At 61.1% G+C, this 24,187-nt stretch overlaps 2 protein-coding genes across 2 annotated transcripts in view; one reads left to right on the forward strand and one right to left on the reverse strand.

Annotated features, from left to right (window-relative positions):
* The window catches only part of PPM1N (protein phosphatase, Mg2+/Mn2+ dependent 1N (putative)), a 12,567-nt gene extending 1,188 nt beyond the window's left edge, over positions 1 to 11,379 (reverse strand). Inside the window, 5 exon segments of the mRNA XM_075071246.1 lie at positions 9,259 to 9,319; positions 9,509 to 9,620; positions 9,939 to 10,056; positions 10,469 to 10,879; positions 10,882 to 11,379. Coding sequence (XP_074927347.1) covers positions 9,259 to 9,319; positions 9,509 to 9,620; positions 9,939 to 10,056; positions 10,469 to 10,879; positions 10,882 to 11,379 — 1,200 coding nt within the window.
* A 2,553-nt stretch (positions 11,380 to 13,932) lies between these two features.
* The window catches only part of RTN2 (reticulon 2), a 28,752-nt gene continuing 18,497 nt past the window's right edge, over positions 13,933 to 24,187 (forward strand). The window contains exons 1-3 of the mRNA XM_075071247.1: positions 13,933 to 14,464; positions 17,968 to 18,012; positions 24,089 to 24,187. Of these exons, the coding sequence (XP_074927348.1) occupies positions 13,933 to 14,464; positions 17,968 to 18,012; positions 24,089 to 24,187 (676 nt within the window). The remainder of the gene's footprint in view (positions 14,465 to 17,967; positions 18,013 to 24,088) is intronic.

Consider the following 24,187-nt stretch of genomic DNA (forward strand, 5'->3'; position numbering starts at 1 on the left):
GGGGGATGTTGATTGGGGGGCAGGGGGTTGATGGTTGCTGGGGATCAGGGGGATGTTGACTGGGGGGCCAGGACTTGATGGGGGTTGGGATTCAGGGGAACGCTGATTCGGGGGTGATGCGCTGTACCTCGGGGAAGCAGAGCAGGGTAAGACTGCCCAGGCAAGGGTGCAGGGACCCCGGCGATCTCCGGGCAGCGTCCCAGTGGCGCAGGGGCAGGGTGTATGTGTGGCCTGTTACTCCAAGAGAAGTCCCCCTTTAAGTGCTTTCGGTGCAGTGGCTGGGGACAGGCCGAAGGGGGTCACCCCTTTGTGTTTTCTATCTGCTTATTTCGGGAGGGGGAAGCAGGAACAGAAAAGCAGGAAAATGCGTCCCACTGAGGCAGCTGGCCAGGCTGGAAGCGGAAGAGCTGGCAAAGGGCCGGGAGGTTCAGGCAGAACCGAGGCTCGAAGGAGAGGAGGTTGCACACAGAGGGGCCATGGAAGAAAGGGAGAAAGAGTGAAAACACCACCTGGATCTGCCAGAGAAGCAGAACCAGAACCCCCAGCCCCAATGACCCCATCACTCCAAAAATCCACGAATGGGAACACATGTCCTGCAGCCAAGACAGTGATATTGCTGAATGGGGGGCAGGGATTGATGGGAGGGCTAAGGGAATGTGGAGTGGGGGGCTGCGAGTTGATGGGGTTCAGGGTAATGTTGATAAAGGGGTCAGGCAGTTGATTGGGGGGCCAAGTTCAGGAGGATGTTGATTGGGGAGCAGGGAGTTGATGGGCGACTGGGGTCATGGGGATGATTGGGGGACAGGGAGTTGACGGGGAACCGGTGTTTATGGGAAAATCGATTGGGAAGCAGAGGTTTGATGGGATCAAGGTTCAGGGTAACAATGTTTGGGGGGTTAGGAGTTGATGAGGGGCCCGGGGCTCAGGGGGACATTGATTGGGAGCAGGAAGTTGATGGGGGTTTGGGGATCAGTGGAATATTTATTGAGGGTCAGGGAATTGATTTGGGGCTGGGGTTCAGAGGAATGTTGATGGAGGTAAGGGGTTGATGGGGGGCCAGGTTCATGGGGACGTTTACTGGGGGGCAGGGAGTTGATGGGGTGGGCGAGTTCAGGGGGATATTGATTGAGGGGCAGAGCGCTGATGGTGGCCAGGGTTCATGTGGATGTAGATTTGGGCACCCAAGCCCCTCCTTCCCCTCACCCCCCAGGCTCTATTGGCTCTGGGCGTGGCCTCCCTCAGCCCCCCTAACCTGGCCTGTCCCTCCTGCTGATTTCAAACACGGGGGGGCAGTAGAGAGCAGCCATGGGCTGACCCCTGCCTATTGCCCCAGGCCCCGCTCCCCACCAGCTGCGCCTGACTCCCCGACTCGCCTGGCCTCTCTGGGGCACGAGGAACAGCCTCCTCCCTTCGTCTATCCATCGGGGGCCCTCCCCTGATTCTCACCCCTCCTAGAAGGCAGCTCCTAGGGGACCCCCAGGCCCCACCCCACCTGGTCCCACAACGGTGACTGGGGTCCCCCCCACACAAATCCAACAGGCTCCTGCCACTGTGGGTTAGGGCAGGAGGGGGGATGTCTGCACCCTCGCTGCTTCCCAATTCCTTAATGGGGTCAGTGCTGGGACATTGGTTACCCTGACCACCTGCCCCCTGCTCTGGGGCCGTGTGGGTCCCTGGCTGCCCCCTTCAGGCCCCACACTCACCCCCCAGCTCCCCGCAACCCTGGCCACCCAAGTCAGGGAGACAGGGGTGTGGAAGGCAGATTCCTGCCAGCAGGGCATGGTGGGGGTAGGGGGGCAGGGCAGGTGGGTGAAGAGGATGGTGGCCAGCAGAAGGTGGGTGAAGGCCCCTATCTCTCCCCAACCCACACCCGAGACAGAGCTTGGTCATGCGAATGTCAACCTGACCCTCCCCCTCATCACTGCTCAGCTGGTGGGGACCTGCGGCAGCTGCTCCAGCCACCCACTGGGAGGGCAGCCACACTCCGGCCTGGCTCAGAGGGGGCACAGCTACTGCGGGGCTAAGGGGCAAAGAGAAGAGACTGAATCCTGCACCCCACGGCCCCTGGCACAAGGCTCGGCCCAGGGACGGGGCCAGCAGAGTGCCCCTCCCCAGACACACCTCTGCTGGCGCCCCTCACTCCATATTCGCAGCCCCCTGCCAGCCCAGCCCTGGGATCCCCCCAGGTCTGCCAGTGCCCCTCATTCCCAACCAGCAGCCCCCTGCCAGCCCAGCCCTGGGCTCTTCCAAGCTCTGTCGGTGCCCCTCACTCCATATTCGCAGCCCCCTGCCAGCCCAGCCCTGGGATCCCCCAAGCTCTGCCAGTGCCCCTCACGCCTGACCCACAGCCCCCTGCCAGCCCAGCCCTGGGATCCCTCCAGCTCTTCCAGTGCCCCTCACTCCCAACCCACAGCCCCCTGCCAGCCCAGACCTGGGCTCCCCTCCCATCCATCTCTGCTGGCACCCCTCACTCCATATTCACAGCCCCCTGCCAGCCCAGCCCTGGGCTCCCCCAGCTCTGCCGATGCCCCTCACTCCCAACCCGCAGCCCCCTGCCAGCCCAGACCTAGGCTCCCCCAGCTCTGCCAGGGCCCCTGTGACACACTGGATTTTTCCTTCTTATTATGTTGTACAGGAACCTATGTGATTCTGACTGTTTTGCATGACTACTGTGTGTGCCTCAGTTTCCCTGTGTGCTGCACCAATGCCCAGGGTGGTGGGTGACCTTTGCTAAGACCCTCGGGGCCAGGTGAAGAGGCTCCGGCCGCCCTTCGTATGGCGCCACAGCGGCCTCTAGTGGGAAAAGGCGGTTTCCCGTGTGCTGCGTGTGTAACGGGGGCGGGTGGGAGAGGATGTGACCTCGCCTAGCAGCTGGGACCCCCGGAGGAATGGGCTGGAGACTCGGTACCCCAGCAAATGGTGCCTGGGAGCCCCAGCCCAGACCCGCTTGGGAGCCAGCCGGTTCTGGCCAGTGGGAGGACAAAAGGGCTGAGGAGAGAGGACCCCGGTGACCTGACCAACCAGTTCCAGCCAGAGGGGAACTTAGGATGGAGGAGAGATGGCCCCAGCGACCTCTTTACCTGGGACAGAAGACAAGAGACAGGGGAGGAGCGGTTGGGGCGGCAATATCAGATGGTGGCTGGAAGGATGGGGGAGAGGAGCAGGCAGAGCCCACCTGGAGGCAGGAAGACTGGGATGTGCTGGGCTGCGGGAGGCCAGGCCTGAGGCCCTGGAGAGTTTCCTGCGCTGTGTTCAGACACTCAATAAACCTTCCTGGTTTACACTGGCCGAGAGTCGCTCCGGGCTAGAGAACGGGGTGGCATTATTCCCTCTGGAAGTGGAAGCCCTGGAGGTCCAGAGCGAATGGGCTCCCTGAGGGGGCCCATGGGAGAGACAGGCATGCTGAGGCTTAGAGAGGTGCAGTTCCAGGAGGCGGGGGGGCTTAAACTCCGAGAGAGAGTGGACCCCCGAGAAGGGCTGTCACACTGAAGGGGGTTCCCCCCAGGGACCATACGGAGCCAAGAGAGTGCGGGGCCTGTGAGTCCGTTACAGCCAGTTTGTCAAAGGGAAGTGGCCATGCACCCGCCTTTGTAATCTGCGCTGAGATTCCCCCAGCACTTCAGCTGAAAGCACACTGCTCTAGGTAAAACAGAAACCAGATCTATTAACCCCAGAAGGACAGATTTTAAATGATTCTAGGTAGCAGGCAGAGAGAGCCAAGCTGCTTACATAAGAAAAAGCAAATTCACAGTGTAAATCCTACAGACTAAGCAAGATTTGAGTCAAGCAGCGTCTCGCTCTCATAGACGCTGAAGGCAGCTCACAGCTGCTCAGTACAGAGACTGGGTTCCCTGCCAGCCTGGGACCAATCTCCCCAGTTCAAAGTCTCCGTCTTCCAGATGTTGAGATGCAGGAGAAGAGACGCTAAGTGGTGATGTCATTGCTCCGAACACCAGCTCCATGTCTCCACCTGGTGATCACCCACAGGCTCTGGCACCTGCAAAACGCTGTCCCTCCAACGGACACCCCGCAGCTGGGCCAGTTCCTAGAGCTGGAAAATGCCTTGAGCATCGCAGCAGATATAGGTTCCCTGGCCTGGAGCTGCCAGTTGCACCCGCTGGGGAAGGCCCTTTGGTGCAGCGCCAAGCCGGATTACGCGCCCCAAAACTTTAGAATGGGCAGAACATACCGACCCTCCGTTTCCCCCCTACCTTTGTCTCTAACCCTCCCCTTGGCCCTGGTGTGGCCCAGCAATTTGCAGAACTGTCTGCATCAGTGTGTGGCTGTTAGAGCCCCATTAACTATGGGCTCATAACCCTGGGCTGGTACAGTGAGGGCCAGCCCACAATTTCTCTCCTCGGGCATCCCAGGGAGCTCAAGGTTAGTTGGTTCACTGGGACCCCCCCACATGCTTCCAGAATCGCTATTCCTGAGGGCCTGTTCCCCATCCCGGCCACGTGACCGACAGCCCCGGCTCCGAGAGGTGACCCTGCATTTGGGGGTGAAAATGCAGGTTGGCCCCGTGTGACACCCAGTGGTGTCTTGTAGTCTAGGGTGGCAAATTTGCTCGCACCCCCTCCCCAACTCCGCCCCCTCCCCAAATCCCCAGCCTGCCTCCTCCCCCAGGCGCACCACGTTTCCCTCCTTCCGCCTCCCTCCCAGGCTCGCCGCGCAAAAGTGCTGGGAGGGAGGGAGAAGCGAGTAGCGGCGCTCGGAGGATAGCGGAGGAGAGGTGAGCTGGGGCCGGCATGCGCAGGAAGTAACTCTTGAGGGGGGCAGGGACCCGCTCCCCACCCCAATTCACCTCCACTCCACCACCGCCATCCCCCGAGCGCATCACAACTCCCCTTCTCCCCCCTCCCTCCCAGGCTCGCCGTGGGGGAGTGGAGGTGAGCTGGCACGTGGAGGGGGAGGGGTGGCAATTTTTGAGGGCCTAAGGGTGGCAAATTTGTTAATCCGCCACTGGTGACGCCATCATTTACTGCCCCCACTTTGGTGGCATCTGCAGCTTTCCCCAGCCACGTGGATCTTTTCCTCCTGATCATCGATAAAGACACTGACGTGCATCGGGCTGAGACCCAATCCCCAGTAGACATGCCACACAGGGGACAATTCCCCCTTTACAATGCCTTCTTGGGTGCTAGCCAATGTATAATATAGACTCTGTGGATCCCAGAGAGTGGAAATTTCCCATCACACAGAGTCAAGTGCCTGACCCACTTCTGCCAATAGAGTCACTTTTAGCTACAAAATGTACAATCTCATCAAAAACCCGTAACAAGTGTTTGCCAAGCCCTATGTCCCATGTGCTCCATGTTAACTACACTGACGCCCTTCAGTGCAGTACTGATCATCTCCTGGATCAGCCTTCCCAGGATTTTGCCCAGGATTGATGTCCCAATAACCAGCCTATTAGGCAAATCATCCTGCTTTTAACTGTGGCATTTCCCCAGATCTCTGGACCTTCCCCGAAAGATCAAAGATCTGTTAGAAAACCCCACTAATGGTTCTGAGAGCTCCTCAGCCAATTCTTTCGATACTCTTGGGTGCAAGTTACCTGGTCCTGCCGACTGAAACCGGTGTTTCACTTTAGTTCCCAATGGAATAGGATGGTCTCCTCAGCACAAAATATAGACGGAGCACAGCTGTTTTTCTGTGTCAGGGCTGAGAATGTCAGTCCACAGGACACCTTCAGTTCCAGGTCTAAGCTCCCGGAGGGAGCAGGAATCCACCCACTCCCTGCCCCCCAGACAGGCAAAGTCCCAGAGCCTCCACCTCACCCCCCATGGCATGATCCCATCTCTCTCCAGTCTTGTGTCCATGCCAGAGACCCTGGTGCCCCAAACCCCCCCGTCTATTGCACTGAGGGGAGATTTGGGCTGGGTAACAAACAACCCAACCCCGCCACAGCTGGGAACTCTGGGTTGATGCGTCAGGAGTCACGGAGCCTGTGCCCCAGTCCAAACATGTCCTGCACCCCATGCCCCACCGCCAGCTGTGTGACCCAGCCACCCAGACCTTCCCCTCTCCCAGGGCAGGGAAAGGACCCACCACCCTGGGCTGCTGCCACCCAGCCTGGACCCCCCTAGACAAAGGAAGGGCATATGGGATGCCTCACCCAGTCCTTGCGCTGCGTCAGGGTTGGTTACGGCAGAGTGATCGCCCATCTCTGTGTAGCCAGCGGCCTGTGCTCCCCAATGCCATGCTGGATCCGCCATATTTGACAAATAACATTTGCAGAATCTTGCAGAATTTTAAAATATTGTGCATGGAATTTTTTTTTTTTTTTTGGTGCAGAAGGCCCTCAGGAGTACCATTCACATAGCAGGTAACCAGAGCTCTCGAGCCGGGGAGGAGCCAGACGGACATCGACCCAGCCAGAGACAGCAGCTTGGTCTGCATTTTCCTTCCCAAAGAATCCACTGCAAAGGGTCACTGGGCTTTAAAGCCAGGAACTGTGTGACGGAGTGGGAGATTTTCTTGTTTTTTCCAATGATTCACGTGCAGTGGAAGTGGGATTCAGTTTCCCTAGGTGTTACTGGTTTAATGAGGTGGTGGGAGAAGGAGTTTGTTGTTACAGAGGGCCAGCGAATGGCCTAGAGAATGGATACCCCAGTGGCTGGTGACTGGGAGGCCCAGCTCAGGAGTCGCAGCTGGTTCTGACCAGTGGGAGGACAATGGGCTGTGGAGAGAGGACCCCAGTGACCTGACCAGCCAGAGGGGCCAGAGGACAGAAGAGAGGAGATGAGGCCCAGGCAACTCTGTTTACCTGGCTGCATGTGGCGTTACTGGGCTATAAAGCTGGGAGTGATCCTGGCTCCCTGCGGCGTTACTGGGCTATAAAGCTCGGGGCGATCCTGGCTCCCTGCGGCGTTACTGGGCTATAAAGCTGGGGACGATCCTGGCTCCCTGCGGCGTTACTGGGCTATAAAGCTGGGGGCGATCCTGGCTCCCTGCGGCGTTACTTGGGCTGTAAGCTGGGGGCATCTGGCTGTTATTGTGGCGTCATGGGCCATAAAGCTGGGACCTCCTGGCATGGGGTGGTTGGGCTATTGCCAAGGCGCAGCAGTAAGGGCTGTTCCAAAGCCAGTGACGGCTGGTGAGGGAATAATCCCCTTGTGGGACAGGGCTGGCATTCCCGCCGGCTCGGGCAGTTATGACGTTCACCCCACAACTCTTGCTTTAGACGGCTGTGGACCCAGTCCAAGGGACCAGGCAGGAGCGTCGGGGCACGGCCGCCTTACCTGGTCCCCAGTGAGACCGGAGGCAGCGTGGGATCAAGGGAAGGCCTCCGTCTTTCCTGATGATTCGGAGGGGGATCCCACGGGGCCAAGAAGTGGGACACCTCCTCGGGGCTTCTCCAAAAAGAACAATTCCACTCTGGGGTACAGCGGGGGGTGGGTGAACCAAAAGCCGGTGGAGGCTTCGTTCTATATCGTGGGGGGGTTCAAAGGGACCAGGCTGAAACACAAGAACCTTTGGGCGCTTCAGCTAAGGAGGGCTGAGTCTTGGGGAGGCTTGAGTACGGTGGGAGAAACTGGGCCCGAGGTTGGAGGAAACCTTGCCGAAACAAGATTGCACGTTTTTTGGCCCCTGTTGTAAGTTCACGGTTTCATCCCTCGTGCCGGGGGGCCCAGGGACTTTGCTGTGTTTTCCTTGCACACCAGGGGCCGGGCTTGGGCCTGAGCTCAGGTGTTTGGTCAACAGCCCCCATTTACTGGATAAGCTCTAGGCCATGACCGGGGCCAAGGGACTGGGCCATGGCCAGGAGTGCTTTGGGGGATTGGACAGCGTGGGATGTGGCAACTGAACAAACGACGGGGGCGACCCTTGGGGGCACCAGACGGGGGGAGGTCTCCAGGGCTGCCCTTGAGGGGGGGGCGAGGCAGATCCGAGTTGCCCTGGCATGGGCATCGGTCTTGTGGGGTGGGGGAGTTTCCTTTGCTCTTCAAGCCCTGCCCCTGCTCTAGCCTCGGGCTGCCCCCTAACCTCCCAGGGGCACCCCTCCCTGCACCACCACCCTCCAGTTGCGGTGTATGGGGGGCCACGCGGCATAGGGCCACCTGGCAGCATCTGCCCCTTCGTGCTTTGGGTGTTTTCCTCTGGCGCCAGCACAGGCCCAGGGCAGGGACCCCGGGGCCCGGGCGAAGCCGTCGGGTATAGGGTGGGGATGTCGGGGGGGGCCCGGGCAGAGCCCGTCGGGGGTGGGAATGTCCAGGGGGCCCCAAGCAAGAACAAGCCATCGGAGGTGGGGAAGTCGGCCCGGGGCAGGCCTCGGGGCAGGGGTGGGGAAATGTCGGAGGGGCCCAAGCGAAGCCATTCGGGGGCATGGGAGCTGTTCAGGTGAAAGGGTGCAGTATCCTCGTCCCATGGGGCGCCTCTGCCCCAAGATGCTGCCTTCAGCAGGGGGGGCGCCGCTCATCACAGGTCCCTGCAACGGGAGAGCAGGACAGCAACCAAGGGATGTCAACATGGCCCAGACCCCGAGGGCGGGCGGGCGGCAAGGGCTGCAGGCCGGGGTTTAACGGGGATTGCTGGGTGCAGGGTGGGGAATGGATGGGGGACAGAAAGTAGCTTGGGGTGGGGAGGGGAATGGCTGGGTTGGAGGCCGTGTGGTGGAGAGGAGGAGAAGGGGATATTGGGTTGTGGAAAGGAAGGGGCTGGGGCTGGGGGCTGTGACCTGCGGATGAGCCAGGGGAAGCTGGGGCGGGGGGGCCAAGGGCAGAGGGAGCAGGAGTTGAGGGCCATGGGGCAGGAGGAGGGAGGCTGGGGGCCATGGGCGGAGGACGGGAGGGGGCTGGGGATAGGGGCGGGCTCTACGTATTTTGCCAACCCCCAAGGGCAGGGGGCAGGGCAGGGCTGCCTTCAAGCAGGCTTGGCCTTGCGGGGATTCCCCAGTCCCGGCTGGGGAACACGGGGTGGAGAGGCAGGGGCTGGGGCCCACGGGCCAGGAGGGGGCTGTTGTGGGGAGCCGTGGGGTGGAGGGATCAAGGGGACATGTGGGTGCGGGACGAGGGCTGGGGGTGGGGGCCCGCCGGGTGGGAGGGGGGCATGTGAGGCTTGCAGGCGTGTGGAGTGGGCCATGGGGCACAGGGAGCGGGGGTTGGGGACCCGGGATGGAGGGGGCTGGGGTGGAGGCGGTGGGGCCTGGAAGCTGGGGGTTGAGGGAGCAGAGGCTAGGGGGGCAGAGGAGGCAGGGGCTGGAAGCTGGGGGTGCAAGGAGCTGGGGCTGGGGGCCGTGGGTTGGTCAGTCCTTACCGACATCTGGGCCTCATAGCTCCGTCACAGACGCTCATAGACCTCCATGATCGTGGCCCTTCTGCAAGGGAACAGCTGGCATCAGCCCAGAGGCAGTGCCTGGCCCCCTCGCTACCCCACCCCTGGGGTCCCCTGAGGGCCAGGGGGTTCTCACCCCCCCCCCGTCCCATGGAGCCATAGGGGAGGCCCTCAGGCCTGTGTGCTGGGGCCATGTAGTGGGGGGCGCTCACTGTGGGGGGTCTGTACTCACTTGCTGGCCAGACCCCCGCCGGGGGGCAGGCTGGGGTTCACCTCGGACGCCAGGCACTGGAAGACGGCCACGAGGCTGGCAGCCCCCTGCTCCTGCAGCTCCCCGTACAGCTCTGTGGGGAGAGGGGCTGGTGCGTGACTGGCTCTGCCCAGGCACTCAAAGCCCAGCTCTGCCCCCACTGTACCTGGTTACCCCCTCCCCGCTGCCCCTGCCCCCATCCCGTTCTCACCCATCTGCCTCTGCCCTCCCCCTGCCTTCCCCCTGCTGTCCCTGCCCTCCCCCTATTCCCCTCCCTGTTGCCCTTGCCCCCCCATGGCCTGAGGGGCAGTAGCTGCCACAGGCAGGCGTGGGCGCCTCCCAATCTGGGTCCCATGGTCTAGCTGCCCCATAGCCAAAGGCCTGGTGCTGCCCAGGACTTGACCTCACCCACCTGCCACCCAGCTCTCCAGGTGTGCGTCCAGCTCCCTCTCCTTCTGCAGGGCAGCCTGGGAGATGCCAGGGCCCCCCCGGAAACACATCACCATGCAGGTCATGTTGTCGTGGCTTCCCTGGGCAGGAGAGAACCAACTGGGTTGGGGGGGGACCGAGGGTGGGGACAGGCAGCTGTAGGGGGCTCTGATGGGTCATTGGAATGGTGGGAGCCCATGGGGGCATTATGCCTGGATATGGCCCAGTGTGGAGCCCACAGGCCCATACAACAGCCAGATTAGGAGAGCAGCCTGATCTGCACCTCCTCAGCCTAGCGCAGGAAATCCATCCAACCAGACAGTGTTGGCGGGGGAGGTCCCTCATCTCCCCCCACCTCCGTCCCAAACCTCTGGCCAGGCAGAGATAACAGAACCACTGTCTGCTGGAGGGGAAGGGCCCCATGTCCCACTCCCTGCCCCACCCCACCCTGCTGCTGGCTGGAAGCCAGTGACCACTAGCGCCCAGCGGCCCTGTCCCCCATCCCTGCCTCACCTTGTAGAGCCCAGCGTCCAGGACCTCCTTGCACACGGCCTGTGGGTCTGCACCGAGCAGCAGGTGGGAGCGGACGAAGGCGCAGAGCCCCTCGGTGTCGAAGGCGTCCCAGACGCCATCGCAAGCCAGCACCAGGAACTCGTCCTCGCCAGGGCAGCGCGCCAGTTCGTACACCTCGGGCTCGGGTGACACCAGCTGCTCCGTCTGCCCCCCCCCCCAGGCCACAGCCTTGTAGTCAAAGTCGCCCAGGGCGTGGGAGACGGCCAAGGAGCCGTTGACACGCTGCAGCAGGACGGTGCCACCGGCGTTCTCGATGCGCTCCCGCTCCCGCGGCCGGCTGGGCTTGTGGTCCTCTGTGTAGAAGGTGAGGCAGCTGGCCCGGCACAGCAGCGCCTGCGAGTCGCCCAGGTTTTGATGAAGTAGAGGTGGCCCAGCGAGACCAGCACGGCCACGGCGGTGGAGCCAGCGTGCTCCCACCCCTCAGCGCGGGCCAGCACCTGCATGCGGCTGTCGATGCTCAGGAAGCCCTCCCGCACCGCCTCCTTCACCGCCTCAGGCGACTTCGCCTCCCCTGTGAAGGCCTCGCCCACTACCACCTCCCCCAGCAGGTGGTGGGTGCAGAACTGCGCCACCGTGCTGCCCGTGTGCCCGTCATACACGGCAAAGAAGGCCCAGGTGGCCAGGGCACCTGGCAGCTGGGACTGAGCTGTGTGAGCATCCTCCATGTGTGCCCGCCAGCCCTGCATGGCGCCCAACCCATAGCGCAGCCCGCTTCCCTCGCCCCGCTCCAGCAGCTTCTCCGTCCGTGGCGCCTCCAGGAAGGAGCCGGGCCCCTCGCCACGCTCTGCCTTGAAGAGACGCAAAACCACCTGCTCCGCCTGTGACACCAGGAGCTGCACAAAGGTTGCCATCCTGTGCCCTGGGTACTCACCCTGTTCCCAGGCCTGGTGCCCCCAACCAAGTGCCATGGGGAAACACCCGGTGCCCAGGCCTGGTGCCCTGGAACGTCACCACTTGGTATCAGCCCTCTGATCTCTGTCAAGTTTCAGTTTCTCAGCCCCAGGGGCTGACCCGTGCACCTGCCAACTCCCTGGGGCCTTCCTGGCGCCCCCCATGGTGCCCTGCAGCTGGCTTGCCCCCTGGCAGCCCCAGGGACACATGCACTGCAGGGGCTGCTGCGGCTCTGTCCTCCCTGGCACCCTAATTCCTCATCCTGTGGCTAAATATGGAATGTTAAATCTCCTAAGCCCTGCCCGGCCATGGCCCAGCAGGCAGCTTGGGCCATGCGAGGCTGGGGTATGGGTAGCCGGACCCCGGGCCTACCCCGCCAGTGCAGATTGGCAAGCGAGCTGTGAGTGGCGGCTGGATGGGGAGGGGCCGGGAATAAGGGGGATGGTGGGAATGCAGAGCAGGAAGGGGTGGATGGGTGGGTGGGTGTGGAGGAGATAGACAGGGTGGGGGGTGGAGTGGCACCAGGGAGATGGAGGGGGCTGAAGTGACAGAGCAGTTAGATGGGGTGGGGGAGGGCAGGGGGGAGACACAGGCAAGGAGGGGACCAGGCCTACGGTGCCATCATTAAAATATCCTTTCTCCCATCACCAAGCTGTCCGGGGGCCATTCCCTTCAGGGCTGGGGGAGCAGCAACAGGGCCCAGCGGGGGTTGTGGCGTGGGGTGGAGCAGCACGGCCCACCTGGCCTAGCCTGCTTTTCTCCCTGTTTGAATTCAGGGCTTCTCCCTGCATAGCTTCACATAGAAACTTGACTTGTTTTCACTTCCTGTCCCAAACTGCTGGGCACTGTTGCTGGGTGACTGTATTTATGGATCCTACCTCCCCGCAGAGGTGGCTGCATCTCAGCACCAGCCGACTAATCCCTGTATAAACAGCCCCACGCCCCACCCCAGAGGTGGCTGCATGGCATTCTGGCAGCACCGGCTGTTGGGGCCCTGGTGGTATCCTTGGGGAAAGGCGCTAGAGAAGTGTTGGGTGATTACTAATTTGGTGACTCTGTTATGCCCAGAAGGGGGCAGTGCTGTCCCGGTGGTCCCCAGGTAGGGGGTGGGGCAGTGAGGGTCTGTGCCACCCTGCTCAGCCTGGCGAGGGGCAGTGCTGAGTCCCAGGCTGGGCTGCACCTGTGGTAGATGCTCGGCTCTGGCCTCGCCCTCAACCCACCAGGGGCGGCTGATGCCTGGTGTCCCACTGTGCCACCCACCACCATCTCCATGGAGATGCCCCATCCCCACAGGCCCTATCACCTGCAGCCTGGGTGCTGAGCCAGGGGCTGCAGGTCTGGGTGCTTGGGGTGGCATGAGAGTGAGTGAGGAGGGACTCAGAGTACCAGGGGGCATGGCATGGGGTGGGGGGCAGCAGTTTGGAGTGACCAGGTGGAGGAGGGGTGCCTGGCCTCGCCCAGCATGGCCCCCACGACTACTCCCCCACTCCCATCCCATCATGCCATTAATTCCTCTTTCCCCAGAGTGCTCTGAGCCATGTCCCATCCCCACGCCTCCCTCTGCACCCATCCCAGGACCTACTTCCACCCCTCCCCCTCTGCCCCAGCCCAGAAACTACCCCCACCCCTCCCTCTCCACCCTCCAGGAACCCTATCTCCACACTCCCTACTACAGATCCACCACCAGGAATTTCCCCACCCCATCCCTCTCACCCCTCCGGAACCTACCCCACCCTCCCCTCTCTCCACCCAGCACAGGATCTACCCCACCATCCGCTCCTCTCCACCCCTCCAGGACCACCTATTCGTTCCACGTTCCTCTCGCACCCACCCAGACCTACCCCCACCCTCCCTCTCCACCAGCACAGGATCTCCCCCATCCCCCTCTGTCTACCCGCCAGGACGGAGCTACCCTACCCTCCCTCTCCACCCAACAGGATTACCCCCATCCCCCTCTGTGTCTACCCACCCAGACGGACTACCACACCGCTGCCTCTCCACCCTCAGAAAATCATAGAAGATCAGGGCGTGAAGGGGACCTCAGGAGGTATCGTGTCCATCCCCCCTGCTCAAAGCAGACCAATCCCAACTAAATCATTCCTCCAGTCCCACCAGGATCTGCCCCCAACCCCACCAGGATCTGCCCCCCACGTTTCTCTCTCTTCCCCGCGCTTTGTCTCCGTCCCCCTTTGTCTGTGTCTCCCCCACCCCACACCTCCCCCCCTCGCCATTTGTGAGCCGGCCGCCCTCCCTCCTCCGCAGCCCCCCCCCCGCCTAGCAACCGCTCGGGGCCGGCGCGGAGCGAGCTGAGGGTGGCAGCGAGCTGCACATAGCCGCGGCTTCCCCACCCGGCCCGACGGCGGCAGCAAGATGGGCCGGGAGATGAGGGCCGGGGGGCGCCGGGGGGCAGCGCCCACCGCAGCGCACCGCGAGCGCCATGAGGGAACTGCGACGATGGGGCAGGTCCTGGGTGTCCCATTGCAGTAGGTAGCGGGACGGGGCGGGGCGCGGGGATGGGCTGCCGGTGCGGGGGGACCAGGGTCAAGGGTGGGGATGGCATCGGGGGTGTCGGCCGCCGGTCGGGCGTGGGATCAGGGCATGTGGGGCATCGGGGCACGGGGCGGGGGGATACGGGCCCGCCGGGCGTTGGGACCAGGGCAGGGTGGAGATCGGCCCGAGGTGGGATTCGGATCGGGCCCGGGCGTGGCGGGACGGGTCCGGTGCCCGTGCGCCCCCAGCCCAGCCCGCTGGCCGGCCTGGCGCCCAGCGTGCTCCTGCTGCGGGACTTGCGGGGCCCCCGCAGAGCCGGGCCCGCCGGCGGAAGCCGCCGCGGGGGAATCTTCTCCGGCTCCGCTGGCGGCTGCTCTGCGCCTACCGGGCCCTGGCCGATGGCGCGGGCGCGGCGGCAGGCGGCTTCCCCGGAGCTGCAGGGGCGCGGCGCGGGCTCCGAGCCGGTTCAGCACCTGGGCTGGGCGGAGAGCGGCAGCCGAGGGCCCTGGGCTGAGCTAAGCAGGGACCTCTGGAGGTGCCTGGGGCGGGTGCCAGGCCCGGGCCGCAGCAGGTGCCCCCATGGGCTCTGTTCCCCGCTGCCTCGAGGGACTGCGCTGCTGGGCGCTTTGCTCTGGGGAGCTGGGGGGCCGGGGATCATTGCTGAAATCCGACAGCGGGGCCAGGGGGTGACCCAGCCACCGCCCCGCCCCCCGACTCCAGCCCAGGTCCGGGTGCGGTCGGGGCTCGGCGGGAGCTGTGGGGAGTCACAGGCCTAAGACTGCTAAGGATCAAGCAGCAGGGTACAAGAGGTGCAGGCAGGAACTATTATCGTTTATTAGGTGCATTACGGTACCATCTATGAGCCCCAGCCATGGGGCAGGCCCCCACTGTGCCAGGGGCTGTACATTTTTATTGCTATTGGGTGTATTACGGTAGTGCCTAGGACCCCCAGCCACAAGGGCAGGCCGCATTGTGCCAGGTACTGTACATTTTATAGCTATTAGGTGCATTATGGTAGGGCCTAGGACCTGCAGCCATGGGGCAGGCCCCACTGGGCCAGGCCCTGCACACACACAGAGCCAAACATCCCTCTTGGGAATTTACCACTGAGACTTTCTGAAGGGAAATTCACTTTCAGCAACATTGAAAATTTCTCAGGAAAATGTCAATTTTGCTGCAAAATTTCCATTTTCTGTCTGAAAAATCGTTCCCGGCCCCTGGCTCCTCTGCCCCTGGGTGGCCGAGGCTTCATGGTGCTTGGCTCTGGGCAGCTCCCTAGACGCACCCCAGGGAGCCCACTTCATTCCTGCTTTAGGAACATGCGGGAGGGGTTTGGTCCGAGTCACGGATTAAGAACAAAGTTCCCAAAACTCTAAAGTATTTGGTAAAACAGGAATTTAATTTCCCAGCCGTCATTCACGGGAACTTGATCAGGGGATGTCGTTGGGGCTGACCCCATTCCTGCAGTCACATGAGGGGGCGCTGTGCTATAGGGCACAGGCAGGACTGACCCATTGCTGCAGTGTACACGGGGTGGGGGCGCTGTGCTATAGGGCACAGGCAGGACTGACCCATTGCTGTAGTCCACATTGGGGGCTCTGTGCTATAGGGCACAGGCAGGGCTGACCCATTGCAGTAGTGCACATTGGGGGCGCTGTGCTTATAGGGCACAGCAGGCTGACCCATTGCTGTAAGTCCACATTGGGGGCTCTGTGCTGTAGGGCACAGCAGGATGACCGATTCCGGCAGTGAACCACTAGGGGGCGTTAATGGCAATAGGGCAGGCAGGCTGAACCCATTGCTGAGTGTGACAAGGGGGGCGTGTGCTTATAGGGCACAGGCAGGCTGACATTCTGCAAGTGTGCACTGGGGGTGTTGTGCTATAGGGCAACAGGCAGGGCTGAACCCATTGCTGCAAGTGTGCTTCGGGGCGTTATAAATAGGGCACAGGCAGGACTGACCCATTGCTGCACTGTACACGAGGGGGCGCTGTGCTTTAGGGCACAGGCAGGGCTGACCCACTGGTGCAGTGCACACTAGAAGGTGCTGTGCAATAGGGCATAGGCAGAGCTGACCCATTGCTGTAGTGTACACGAGGGGGCGCTGTGCTATAGGGCACAGGCAGGGCTGACCCATTGCTGCAGTGTGCACTGGGGGTGTTGTGCTATAGGGCACAGGCAGGGCTGACCCATTGCTGCAGTGTGCTCTGGGGGCGTTATGCAATAGGGCACAGGCAGGACTGACCCATTGCTGCACTGTACACGAGGGGGCGCTGTGCTTTAGGGCACAGGCAGGGCTGACCCACTGGTGCAGTGCACACTAGAAGGTGCTGTGCAATAGGGCATAGGCAGAGCTGACCCATTGCTGTAGTGTACACGAGGGGGCGCTGTGCTATAGGGCACAGGCAGGGCTGACCCATTGCTGCAGTGTACACGAGGGGGCGCTGTGCTATCGGGCACAGGCAGGGCTGACCCATTCCCACCCTGCGCACTAGGAGGTGCTGTGCTATAGGGCACAGGCAGGGTTGACCGATTCCAGCAGTGAACACTAGGGGGCGTTATGCAATAGGGCACAGGCAGGGCTGACCCATTGCTGTACTGTACACGAGGGGGCGCTGTGCTATAGGGCACAGAGAGAGCTGACCCATTCCCGCAGTCGCACAAGGGGGCACTGTGCTCTGGAGTGCACTTGCAGGCTGGGCTGACCCCAGGGCGCCAGCGTTACTGACTGTTCCCCAAGTGAGAGGCTGGCCAGAGCCCTGGGGTCAGGACTCAGCCCTTTGGGGAGGAGCCTGGGGGAACTGGAAGGTGAATGAGTCAGGGCCTTAATATCAGTGATTCAAAGCCCAACAATCTTCCACCAGCAGCACAGCGCCCGCTGACGAGCCCTCCCCCTGGCCACACCGGCCCCCCTGCTGAGCCCTGCCCCTGGCCACACCGGCCCCCCTGCTGAGCCCTGCCTCGACCACACGGCGCCCCCTACTGAACCCTGCCCCTGGCCGCATGGCACCCCCTGCCGAACTCTGCAGCACAGTGCCCCTCCCTGCACCCCCGGCTCTTTTCTCACAGCAGCTGGGCTTTGCCTTGACCCCCCTGTCTTGACCAGACCTGCTAGGGAGCCAGACAGTTTAGGGCAGGAGGAGACTTCTTCACCCGCCAGGACCCTAGCACTGGCCCAGCTCCTGCATTAACCCCCTGGCCTGCACACAGCTGGGCTCTGAGCAGCTGTGGGAAGGGGGTAATGTCAGGCCCTGGAACAGACTGTGGTGGGAGATGGCAGCACCTGCCCTCCCGTCTGTGGGGAGAGAGTCCTGCCTCGGCCAGTGGGGCTCGCAGAATGGTGCCCCTGCTGGGCAGCCTGAAATAGGCCCCCTGGGTCTGGCTAGGGGCTGCCCCAAGGGTCAATGTCCCGGCAGAGGGATTGTGGGGTAAAGCCACCCCAAATACCCCAGCTCAGATCAACCCATCTCTAACTCTCCCCAGCAACCTGCCCCTGCATAGAAAGGGTCTGCTGGAGACAGACAAGCCTGCGTGTATTGGGGGGCAGTAGCAAGGGGGCAGTGATGGTTGGAAGGGGTCTGGAGGACGGAGAGGAGCACAGTGGGGGACAGCAGGGGGCGGGGAAGGATGCAGCTCAGGTGCTGGAAAGATCCCCTGGGTCTTTGCATGCAGGTACTTACATCCAGCAGCAGAAGGGGGCATCATCCCCTTGGGTTAGTGAGGATGCTGGTCAGCAGGGCTGGGAAAAGGAGAGAGTTTGTTGCAATGGATGTTCTAGTCGACTCCTGCCCCCAGCCTGGGCATGGAGTGAGGCTGCGGGTTAGATTGCTCTGCTTGGAATCACGGCTCAGGGTTTGGTCTGGTAGTAAATGATGCAAAATGGCTGAGCCCCCCAGGACTGCTCAGTGCCCTGCAGGGAGCGGGGTGAGGTGCTCATTAGGGGGCGCTGTGCTGCAGGGAGTGGGGTGGAGGGCTGGGGGGCTCAGGGATGGGTGGACTCATTCCTCGTCCGGGGCTCAGGAGTGAACTGACCCCAAGGCCTCCCTCTCTCTCTTGCAGAAGAATCTCCTTCTACTGTCTCCACCACACCCGACTCCACAGATGGTGAGTCTCTGCCCCCCACACCCTGTCCCCAGAGCTCCCAGCACAGGGGGCAGAACCCCTTACAGTCCCATCCCTGATGGGGTTTGGATCCCCCACAGCCTGGAGGCTGGGGGTGGAGGGGCAGATCCCCTCCCAGCCTGGTCCCCCATGAGGGTTGGGGGGTTGGATCCCCCATGGCTTGAGTCCTCATCAGGAGGGTGAGGGGGGACAGATTCCTTCACAGCCCAGTGCCTGTCAGGGTTTGGGGGGTTGGATCCCCCACAGTCCGGTCTCCATTGGGGAGTTGATGGGGGACAGATCCCCTCCCAGCCTGGTCCCTGGTGGGGTTTAGGGGGTTGGATCTCCCACAGTACAGTCCCCATTGGGGGGTTGAGGAGGTGTCACGGTCTCACAGATCGTGCCCACTCTTGGCCCCGTACGTCCCTGGAAGGAAACCCCTTCAGAGCAACAGCCCTTCTCGGGGGTCCACTCTCTCTTGGGTGTTAGGCCCCTCCACCTCCTGGAACCGCACCTCTCTGAGCCTTAGCACGCCTGTCTCTCGCTGTGGACCCCTCAGGGAGTCCACTCGCTCTGGACCCCCGGGTCCTTCCTCCCAGAGGAAATAATGCCATCCTGCTCTCTAGACCAGAGCGACTCTCAGCCAGCGTAAAACAGGAGGGTTTATTGAGCATCTGAACACAGCACAGGAAACTCTCCAGGGCCTCAGGCCTGGCCTCCCTCAGCACAGCACATCTAAGGGCTTGGCTACACTGGCACTTTACAGCGCTGCAACTTTCGCGCTCAGGGGTGTGAAAAAACACCCCCCTGAGCGCTGCAAGATACAGCGCTGTAAAGTGTCAGTATAATCAGGGCGGCAGTGCTGGGAGCATGGCTCCCAGCACTGCACTCTACACCCGAAAAGGAGCGTGGCTCCCAGCTCTGACTACGCTCACACTTCAAAGCGCTGCTTTGAAATTTCTAGTGTAGCCAAGCCCTAAGTCTCTCCTGCAGCCAGGTGAGCCCTGCCTGCTCTGTCTATCCAGTCTCGAGCCCTTCCCCTCACCCCCTGCTTCCCAGCTGGGCATCTGATATCACCTCCCTCAAGCCCCACCTCTGTCCTTTGTCTTCTGTCCAGGTAAACAGGGTCTCCTGGACCTCCTCTCCTCTCAACCGTCCTTTGTCCCCCTCTGGCTGATCAGGTCACCAGGGTCCTCTCTTTGCAGCCCATTGTCCTCCCACTGGCCAGAACTGGTTGTGACTCCTGAGCTGGGCCCCCTGGTCACCAGTTGCTGGGGTATCCATTCTCCAGGCCATTGGCTGGTCCCAAGTTTCCTCACTGGTCCTCTGTACCAACAAACTCCCTCTCCCATCACCTTGTTAAATCTGTAACACCCAGAGAAACTGCATCCCACCATCTCTGCACGCAAACTATAGAAACAAACAAGAAACGCTGCCCCCCACACACACACCTCATCACATCTTTGCCCCCTTCGAGTCTGAACTGAGTGGGGTCATTTAGCCAATGACTTGGGGAAGTTCAGGGCTCCCGCCCCAGTACAGCATTGGCCATAACACTGGCACTCCCCCTCACATGAACCACCTCCATGTCATACCCCTGGAGGAGCAGGCTCCATCTCAGGAGCTTGGCATTAGCCTCTTTCGTTTGGTGCAGCCACGTCAGGGGCGAACGGTCAGTGTACACAGTGAAGCGCCACCCAAATAGATATGGCTGCAGCTTTTTAAGGGTCCACCCCATGGCCAGGCATTCCTTCTCCATGGTCGCATAGTGTTGCGCCCGGGGCAGCAGCTTCTTAGTCATCTACACACAGCAAGTGCCAACTTCTCCCTGTCCCAGTATGGCTTCATCATGTTGACACAGTACGCCCGGTGGCTGTGTGCCTGGTTGGACAGTTCCACTACATAGTTTACCTCATTTACCTGTCTGATGACCTTAAAGGGGTCATCCCAGGCAGCTTGTTCTTCTTCACGGGGATGAGAAGCATCATCTGGTCCCCGGTAGCATAGGAGCGGGCATGTGCTAAGTAGTTGTACCAGACCTTCTGCTTCCTCTGGGCCCTGGCCAGGTTTCCCCTGGCTAAGCCCATGAGCTCTGAGCTTTTTCCTGGAAGGTCAGTACATATTCCACCACTGATTCTCCATCAGGAGAGGCCTTTTTCTCCCACTCACCACCAGGATGTATTTCTTCCCCGAGTGGGTCGCCCTGCAATGGAGCCCCACTGTGTCCATGGCCACCTTCTGGAAAGGCTCCTCTGTGATGGGCTGAGGTCTCAGAGCTGCTTTACACTTATCCTGGGCCTTCCCCACCCTCTGTAGGAGTCACAGGACCTGCAATACTGTTGGACAGGGTCAAAGATCCCAGGCCTGTAAAAGTTCTAGAGCAGTCTGTGCCAGGTGCACTTGATACTCTGAAAGGGAGATATTGTGGGCCAAGTAGAACAGTCTGTGGCGGTACCTCTGGGGAACCACCACCTGCCTCCTGGCCTTCCAAGGTTCAGTTTGCCCTGAACCAGCCCATTCCTGGTACAGGAATCCCTTCTCCCACAGGAATCTCTCCTGGTGGTCCTCCCCCTGGGATCCTGCACTGCTGTGGCCAGCAAGGGCCCTCAGCTTCTCCAAGGAGGGATCCTCCTGCAGCTCCATCAGGAATTCAGCTGCTGGGTTTGAGGCTCCATCCGTGGTTGGCAGTTCCTCAGTTTCCCCACCTTGGGACCAGGGCTTATTTCCAGCCCAGCCCTGTCAAGCCCCACCTTCGGTCCGCCCCCTTCAGAAGGTCCTTTATCCCTCACTGGCTCTGGGTAAGGATCAGGGCACTCTGAGTGCCATCCAGCCAGTTCTCCAAGTCATTACCCATTAGCAGCTCAGTAGGCAGGTGATTGTGCATCCCAACCTCTTTGGGTTCCTTAGCCCACCATTTCAGGTGCACTACAGGCACTTTGATGGGGGGCCTGAATACTCCCCTCAGGGTCATGTCGGCATTGGGCACTAGCTGTTCTGGATTCACCACCTTGGGCCACTCCAGTGTCACCTCTGCGCCTGTGTCCCAGAACCCCTGGACTGGCGGTGCCCCCTCTCGGTGGGCTTCCACCCAGGTGAGACCCTGCAGGTTCTGCTTGGCCACCATTTCCTTCATCTTCAGGCACTGTGCCACCTTGTGTCCTTTTGGCCACAGTAATTACATTTCAGGTCCCTCAAGTCCCATGAGGGGGGTCAGCCTGCCCTGGCATTCATGGGCACCCCTGAGTTGTGCTTCCTGGAGTCCCCCTTTTGAGAGGTCTCTGGGGAGCTTCCCTTCTGAGTTCCCGATGCGGGTCTCCCTCCTGCCCCTGATCTGCTTTCTACAAACTCATCCCACTGCACAGATCTTTGGGCTTTCAGTCCACTAACCACATCTTAAGGTCTGGAGGGCAGATGTCAGACAGCTGCTCCAACCCCACCAGGTTATACACGTCCTCGGCGATAGTGGCCCCTGCGCCCTTCCCCCACTTACTGAGATATTCCCCCAGCAGGTTGGCAACCTCCTTGTAAGTGACACCTGAGGTCTTGCGTATATCCCGGAACAATTTCCTGTACACCCCGGGGGTCAGTTCAAACTTCAGCAGCAAAGCCTGTTCGAACAGGTCATAGCCCCCTATTTCAATACCATCCATTTGGCTGAACACCTCCATGGCCTTGGGACCCAGCAGGGAGGTCAGACAGTGAAGCCTGTCTGGGGGTCAATCTGGTTCAGATCACAAGCCTGCTCAAAGGCTGTGAGATAGGCATTGTGGCAGAGCTCCGACCTTGTCCCCATGGGTCCCACACTTCTAGGCGGTTATTGCTAGCCTCAGTGGCTCACTGTGACCCTCCACGTAGCCCTTCTCTCTCTAGAGCCAAGGTTACCGTCCACTGAGCCCTTTTTCATCATAAGCCAGCATGGAGGTTGGGGAGAAAACTCCCACAGTCTCGGTTGTCCTTGGGGGCTTATTTCAGAACCGTTTAGCCTCCTGTCCTGACAGGGGCCTGACTTCCCTTCCCAGGAGACGTTCCTGTAGTGGTGAGTTGGGGGGAATCCAGGCCTGCCCTCTACTCCGGGTTCCGGCCCAGGGACCCTAATGGTAGCAGCTGTTGGCAGCTGACCTTTCACTGCCAGAGTTGCTACATTTCTCCCTTACCTTGGGGCTCCCTTACCATGTCATCATTGCTCCACTCCCCGGCTCTCCCCAGCCTAACTGGAGTGAGCCCTTTTATAGTATCAAAAGGGCCTTAATTAGGGTCAGGTGGTCACATTACCTTAATGGCCTCACCTGACTCTTTGCAGTTAACTGGAGTCAGGTGTTCTCATTAGCCTGGAGCAGCCCCTGCTCTGGTCAGTCAGGGAACAGAAAACTGCTAATCCAGTGGCCAGTATATCTGCCTTCGATTACTTTGTTGTACCCAACTGGCCTGGGTCTATCACAGCATCAATATCCTGGGACAGCAGTTTGGTGTCTAGATTCCCCTCAAAGCTGGTGTCTCGAAGCCCTTCCCCTCTTATTCCCTGGCAGGCCCCCTTGGCCCACCTCTCCTCCAACTCCAACTCATGCTTCTGCTGTTCTGCACGGACCAGCAGCCTCTGCTCCTCCAGCTCCAGCTCCAGTCCCACAGCTCCTCCAGGGAGAAACCTGACTGCCTCCGCCACCCGTGCTGCTGGGGAGTTGGGTCTCATAGACTCGTGGCTGCTACACGGGCTGCCCCCACAGCTACTCCCTGGCTCTCCAGGCACCCCGGGAGCCCCCCGGGGATCTGGAGCCTGTTCCTCAGACCGGTCATTCTCCACAAGCTGAGCCATCAGCTGCTCCTCAGTGAGCTTTCCATGCTCGGTCCTCTCTCTCTGCACAGACATGCCAGGTCCCTCTTACAGAGCCCGTTATAGGCCATTTCCATGCTAGTTCCTTCAATTCCCTCATTTTATCGCTGGCAGCCACTCACTGCAAAGTGCCTGCACTCACAGCCCACCCGCTACAGGGTGCATCTGCCAACCATCCTCTGCTACCACGTTGTCACAGACTCACAAGTCATGACCTCTCCTGGCCCTGTACGGTCCCAGAGGGAATAATGCAACCCTGTTCTCTAGCCCAGAGTGACTCTCAGCCAGCGTAAAACAGAAGGGTTTATTGAGTGTCTGAACACAGCACAGGAAACTCTCAGGGGCCTCAGGCCTGGCCTCCCTCAGCACAGTACATCTAAGTCTCCCCTGCATCCAGGTGGGCTCTGCCTGATCTGTTTCTCCAGTCCCGAGCCCCCCTGCTTCCCAGCTGGGCGTCTGCTATCACCTCCCCCAAGCCCTGCCTCTGTCCATTGTCTTCTCTCCAGGTAAACAGAATCCCCTGGATCTCCTCTCCTCTCAGCCTTCCTCTGTCCCCCTCTGGCTGGAACCAGTTGGTCAGGTCACCGGGGTCCTCTCTCCGCAGCCCATTGTCCTCCCGCTGGCCAGAATGGGCTGTGACTGCTGAGCTGGGCCTCCCGGTCACCAGTCACTGGGGTCTCCATTCTCCAGGCCATTGGCTGGTCCCAAGTTTCCTTGTGGGTCTTCTGTAACTAGAAACTCCCCCTCCCATCACCTTGTTAAATCAGTAACACCCAGGGAAACTGAGTCCCACCCCTTCTGCATGCAAACCATTGAAAAAAACAAGACCTCCCACCACTGCATCACAGGGGGGCAGAGCCCCTCACAGCCCGGTCGCTGGTAGGGTTTGGGGACTTGGATCCTCCACAGTCTGGTCCCCATTGGGGGATTGAAGGGGGGGCAGATCCCTTCAAATCTCGGTCCCTGGCAAAGTTTGGGAGGTTGGATTCCCCACAGTCTGGACCCCAACAGGGGGTTAAGGGGGGAGATCCCATCAAAGCTCGGTCCCTGGCAAGGTTTGGGAGGTTGGATTCCCCACAGTCCGGTCCCCAACAGGGGGTTGACGGGGGGCAGATCTCCTCACAGCCTGGCGCCTGGTGAGGTTTGGGGGGGTTGGATCCCCCACAGTCCGTTCCCTCACTGGGGTCTGAGGTTTGTTTTCCCTCCTTGCCCGGCCTCTCTGCCCCAGTAACCCCCGCGCCTCCTCGGCAGGCGGTAATGATGAGTCGGATTTCCCAGAGCTGCAGACGGCGCGGGAGTTCTCCGAGGACGAGGAGGAGGAGACGTCCCTGGACTGGGGGACCCCGAGGG

The sequence above is a fragment of the Chelonoidis abingdonii genome, chromosome 11, assembly GCF_003597395.2.
Source record: "Chelonoidis abingdonii isolate Lonesome George chromosome 11, CheloAbing_2.0, whole genome shotgun sequence".
NCBI lineage: Eukaryota > Metazoa > Chordata > Testudines > Testudinidae > Chelonoidis > Chelonoidis abingdonii.